The sequence below is a fragment of the Myxocyprinus asiaticus genome, chromosome 22 (genome assembly GCF_019703515.2).
Source record: "Myxocyprinus asiaticus isolate MX2 ecotype Aquarium Trade chromosome 22, UBuf_Myxa_2, whole genome shotgun sequence".
NCBI classification, from domain to species: Eukaryota; Metazoa; Chordata; class Actinopteri; order Cypriniformes; family Catostomidae; genus Myxocyprinus; species Myxocyprinus asiaticus.
This window is the reverse complement of record NC_059365.1, coordinates 17576795-17583066: the sequence shown is the minus strand read 5'-3', so window position 1 is coordinate 17583066 and position 6272 is coordinate 17576795. Positions and strand designations below refer to the sequence as shown.

The 6272-nt window shown below is 36.8% G+C and overlaps 1 protein-coding gene across 1 annotated transcript; it reads right to left on the bottom strand.

Annotated features, from left to right (window-relative positions):
* LOC127413009 (fibroblast growth factor 20-like) lies at nucleotides 1-2465 on the bottom strand. Its single transcript, XM_051649784.1, has 3 exons — nucleotides 1918-2465; nucleotides 1197-1300; nucleotides 1-993 (listed from the first exon to the last, which is right to left on the bottom strand). Exons 1-3 carry the CDS (start codon nucleotides 2192-2194, stop codon nucleotides 748-750), a joined length of 627 nt encoding a protein of 208 aa, XP_051505744.1. The 5' UTR covers nucleotides 2195-2465; the 3' UTR covers nucleotides 1-747.
* Nucleotides 2466-6272: the final 3807 nt, after the last annotated feature.

The following is a 6272-nucleotide window of genomic DNA, read 5'->3' as shown; positions in this document are numbered from 1 at the left end:
ATGTTTAAAACAAATCTATAAAAATCACAAAGTCTTGTGGCATTCTTCATACATTTGAAACTGGAAATCTTTCTTGCCCTCCATAATATCACAGCAGAGATCATAAGTAACTTACAGTTTCCATCATATAAAGAGAACAGTTTGTCAATATTTCAACACACTTTCTACTGATATGTCTAATAAAAACAATCTACTTTAAGATGTAAAAATATATATTTATATTTTCAAATAAATAAATACATACAATAAATAGCCTATGTGTATCAAGAACTGTATAAATAAGATCTTGTGAGATGGCATCTCTGTTCTCCACTGTCCCAGTTCTGTCATCTCTGAGCATCACGTAAGCATTGTTCCTTCAAGTCCTTCTTAACCCATATTGAATATTTCCAGAGCACAGCATAGCAGCACCATGTTAAAACGTCCAAATCTTTGCATAGGTTTTCATGGACATCTTATGCTACTAGTCAGTTTTCATTAAGATTTATATCTTTGTATGGGCTCATTTAGAACCATATAAGCAACCAGGACACCACCTGCATCTTGACGTTCTTACTTTTGGAGTCTTTTGTGACTGTATTCTTCACCATCAGTACTGGCCTATGCATTTCCAGAGCAGATATTATTCACTTCTCACATCTCTTTATGGCTTGGACACTGTGGCCAAGGCCAACCATTATCACCTCCTCCACGTGAAGAGTGGAAACTGGGCATCTTTCTAACATCCCTTAAATTTGACTAATAGTCTCAACTGTGTCCAAGCACCTCTTTGTAAAGTTCTGGAACTTTATCAGGGTCCACTGGTCTTGGAAGAAAGTGTGTGAATTTTTGATGTCTCCTTGATTTTGTCCCATCACGTGGCGTGCCATCCTTGTTCAGAGCCACAAAATATCGTGCTCCTCTCTCCCCATGCTTGTATAGATTAGAGGAGTATGTGTTGTACCAGTTCTCCTCAAACTGCTCACGGAAGACACATTCGGCAGTGAGTTTTTCCTAGGAAAAATAAAAACATACGAATTAAGTAATGCAATACCCTTCTAATTCATAACAGGGAGACATAAAACATATGTGCCATCTGCTGGGCTCAATTAAAAACAACAAAAGGAAAAAAGCAAACATTCAGTATCATTCCATGCAACATGGTGGTAATAGTATGAGCTTAAAAAGTCAAAGACGTGGAGTAATGGTCGACTTACAGAGCCGTAAAGTTCTCCCTTGTCATTCATTCCAAGGTAAAGACCACTGTCCACTCCTCGGATGCTTATTAATCCAACTGCGAGGCTTATGAATTCCAAAATACCTGGAGAAGAATAAATCAATAGTTCCAGTGATGTTCTTTGAATTTTAAACACTCATATTGTGAGAAAGCTTTTTGAACAGCAATGCATTTCCATTCTCTATTATGCACACCCCCCAAAAATATATAACACAATTAGCCTATTCTGTAAAAAGTGGTCACCTGCAATTGTTACCTTGAGGAGATATTTAATTCTGACCTTACCCTTAAAATTTGTCTTGTTGGTGCAACCTAATGCATTTAGGTTGACTCAGGCACGGTAGCCTCTATAATATTTTTGACTAGAATCAAAACAAGTAATTTAGGTGTTACCACATGAAGCACATTTTTAGGTATATGATGTAAAAAAAGTTTGTCAGGTAACCTAAAAAATGTCTAATGTGGTAACATCTAAATTAAATGGTTTTCCAAATAAACCAGCCTGACAAATTAGGTTCACCAAAAAAAGTATTTTGTATGTGTTAGATCATGTAAAAATAGATAACTGAGCTAACAACTGCAGGTTACCCCAGAGTACAACGTTACACACACGTTACAATTTTAGGTCGAGCTCATAATATTATGGTTCCCTTTCTTTTCTAACAAATCAAAAATGCTGAACAATTAAAGTAGTAAATTACCAAAACGACTGTGGTCCTTTCTCGTGCCCTGCACAGTGCCATCCGGGAGTATTTCAAGGTGAAATCCAGTCCTGCAGTACAACTGTCTTCTCCGCAGGATCCCTTTCAAGTGGGCGAAATCTGCGGAGGCGCTCCGTGACAGTCTCTCTGCGGGAACTAAATGGTCGTTCAACAAGCCGAGGTTTTCTCCAAGAGGTGGTAAAAAGAACTGTGATCCGATCTGTCCGAAACCCTCCAGGCTCTGTAAAAACGTCCCGATCTCTCCAATAGCTGCCATTACAAATCTCCTATTCACCAAGATCTGTCAGATAAACTTGATTAAGTGAGTGACGCAACCGTCCAATGCTGTAAGTTACGACGAGTAATATCCATTTGAGTACGTTACAGTGGTTCCATGCTGAGCGCATATGAAATAAGACTTGACTCCTGTAGAGTATGTAAAAAATATCCAGTGGGGAAGAAATGTACAATCACTACAAATAACTGACTTTTTGTGCAGAAAAGTTAAACAAGTCCTTTAATTTCTGCTCTCATCCACGTGGTGGCCAGTGGTGTATTCTGAGTCATGTTCATGAATAAATCTGGAGCAGGTATGAGACAGCAGCAGGTACTGTTTGTGTTGTTGTGGGAAGTGCTTTACGCAGTGAGAGGCTGGTAGACGCGCGGGGCAGGTGCAGAGCTGTGTGTTCTGTGGGCGGGGCCATCAGTTTGTTCCTGCCATGAGATTTTGCGCTCAAGTCTCCTAAAAATCAAAGTTGAAACTTGAACGAGTGCATGTGTGTTCGTTTATGTGCGTGTCATTACTACAATTCGGTGCCTTAAATATTTTGACAAATAAAACACATTTTACAAGTATCTTTATGTTTCATTACTAAAGGGACATGTTAAAGACTGTATAAATCATAAAGGTCAAGCTAAGTGGCCCGTGTCAGGGTGGACAATAACAGTGTTGACATTCAGAGGGTAAAATTAGCCTCTACATGGTCTGTGACTGATATGTAGCTAACATATTTATAAATATATGGGGTCATTCTACTAAATCAGTGCCTTTTCCGTTTCAAAAAGGTGAATTTTTAAGTAGCCTAAGTTTTCAAAGTTTTTAAACATTCTATCAGACAAAGAATGTCTTTAAGTGTTAAGAGATTGCACTGTGCCATCTCAAGCTAAATGTAATTTTACGAATATATGATATAGCTATGCCTTTAAAAAAAGTAACAGGGTTGACAGTAACAGGGCAGACCGTTTTACTGTTCATTAAATGGATATTTCAGATTCAATACAAGTTAAGCTCAATCGACAACATTTGTGGCATAATTTTGATAACCACAAAAAATAAAAATAAAAACAACAAATTTTCTTTCTTTCTTTTTAAAAAAAAAAAAAAAAAAGGAAAAAACTGGGTTGCAGTGAGGCAATTACAATGGATGTGAATGGGGCCAATGTTTTGGAGGGTTTAAAGGCAGAAATTTGAAGCTTATTATTTTATGAAAGCACTTACATTAATTTTTCTGTTGAAACTCATGTATTATTTGAGCTGTTAAGTTGTTTACTGTCATTTTAGGGTTTTAGGGTTTGATTACATTACATTGTCATGCAACGAAGTTGTAAAATTGGCTTTACACAGAAAAGGTTAATAAGCGGATTCATCACACTAAAATCATGTTAACACAGTTAATTTTAAGAAGTGAGTATTTTAATGTTTATGGATTGGCCCCATTCACTTCCATTGTAAGTGACTCACTGGAACCCAAATTTTTGTTTTATTAAAAGAAAAGGATTGTTGTAATCAATATTATGCCAGAAATGTTGTTTATTGAGCTCAACTTGTATTGAACCCGGAATATTCCTTTAAGTCATTAGTCAAGTTACCCTACAATGTGTTTATAAGAAAGAAAATGTAAAGATGATAATTCTACAAATATCCACTTTTTTATTATCAGTTGTTTTCTGTACAAAATCATGGTACAGGAAACAACTGACAAACCTAGCAAAATACAAGATAACGTGAAAAACAAAAAGAGGAGACACTTTTTTGTACTTGTAGAGTTCACATCCTGAGAGGATGATGATGTCATAATGAAAGAGTGTTTTTAAGATTTTTTTTTAATTTATGGAATTGTACATTATTTTAATTAAAGGGAGTTGTGATGATAACAAGGTTGACACATAACTTGAGGACACAACTTTAAGTCTTTAAATATATATACACCGATCAGTCACAACATTAAAACCACCTGCCTAATATTGTGTAGGTCCCCCTTGTGCCGCCAAAACAGCACCAACCAGCATCTCAGTACAGCATTCTGAGATTCTATTCTTCTCACCACAATTGTACAGAGCAGTTATCTGAGTTACCACAGACTTTGTCAGTTCGAACCAGTCTGGCCATTCTCTGTTGACCTCTCTCATCAACAAGGCATTTCCTTCAGCAGAACTGCCTCTCGCTGGATGTTTGTTGTTTTTGGCACCATTCTGAGTACATTCTAGAGACTGTTGTGCGTGAAAATCCCAGGATATCAGCAGTTACAGAAATACTCAAACCAGCCCATCTGGCACCAACAATAATGCCACAGTCCAAATCACTGAGATCACATTTTTTCCCCATTCTGATGGTTGATGTGAACATTAACTGAAGCTCCTGACCCGTATCTGCATGATTTTATGCACTGCTGCCACACGATTGGCTGATTAGATAATCGCATGGATGATTGTTGGTGCCAGATGGGGCTGGTTTGAGTATTTCTGTAACTGCTGATCTCCTGGGATTTTCACACACAACAGTCTCTTGAATTTACTCCGAATGGTGCCAAAAAAACAACAACAAAAAAAAAAAAAACAGAAAAAAACAAAACAATGAGCAGTAGTTCTGTGGATGGAAACGCCTTGTTGATGATTGAGGTCAACAGACAATGGCCAGACTGGTTCGAACTGACAAAGTCTATGGTAACTCAAATATCCGCTCTGTACAATTGTGGTGAGAAAAAAAGGTTGCCGCTGTTTTGGACCTCGAAAAAAATTAGGCAGGTGGTTTTAATGTTGCTGATCAGTGTATATAAGACAACATAAAAATAAAATAAAATTACTGGAATTTTACTGATGTGTTAAGAAAATAGTCTGTAATAACATGTCATAAACATTGCAGCTATTCATTGATAAAGTCATTGTTTACAAATGTTAATAAGGGACACAAGTCATGCTTGACCACATATGACTAACAACATCACAAAATAAAGGAAAACATACTTTAAATAAAACTGAAGAGTTACACACTTCAAATAGCTCCAACATTATTTTGCTGAATGGCTGATGTCATATCCAGTGTGTGACATGATGTCATTTCATAAAATAGATCTTTAATTAAAGATCACAGCATCATGACATAACAGGGTGAACAGTGATTCAAGGGACACAAAATCCTCTACTATCAGTGTTAAAATGACACATTTACCACAAATGAATACAGACTGGTGAGAGAATGTAATGCAAAACACCTAATTGTCTAGAAAAAATATAGAAATCCAATGATTTTGCACTTATTTTAGTCAAAGATGTTTGATGTGCATCTCTGGAGAGATGAGAAAATGATACTATAGTGCAATAAATTTAAATAATTTCATTCATTTAAATTTCGACTTGTATGCCCACAGCAGTGTGTAAAATTACAAATAGTATTTTTTATTTTTAGCAAACCCTTAGATAGTAATTGGGTAAATATTATATAAATAGCCTACCATAACTTACTGTACTGTGACTTAAAAGGCACCGATTTGTATGAATGTCCTGTATGTGTGTCTGTGGTATAAAGAAAGACTAAGAGTGATAGAGAGGAGGCCCTTACAAAAATGTACCATGGTAATCACGGTTTCCACCAAAATAGCCTACCCATACTGAAAAACAAACAAACAAACAAACAAACAAACAAACAAACAAACAAACAGATAAAACCAGCCTAAACTGGTTGGCTGGTTTTAGCTGGTGGCGCAGCCAAGTCAGGTTGGTCAATTGGCTGGTTTTAAAGGGGTTTTGAACACTTTTTAGCTTGCCAGGCTGGGAGACCAGCTAAGACAAGCCTGACCAGCTTAGACCAGCTAAGACCAGCCTGACCAGCTAAAAAAAGTGTTCAAAACCCCTCTAACACCAACCTGACCGGGCTGGGCGACCGGTCTTTTCAGCATGGAGGTAATGCAGTTATTGTAATTAACTACTTTAAAATCATAATAATTGAATTGAAGTTGTTTGTATAGCGCTTTTCAAAATACATATTGTTCCAAATCAGCTTTACAAAGAATAGTGCCTTACAAACTCCTCACTGAACATGCCAAAGACCACAGTGGCAAAGAAAAACAAAAAAGTTG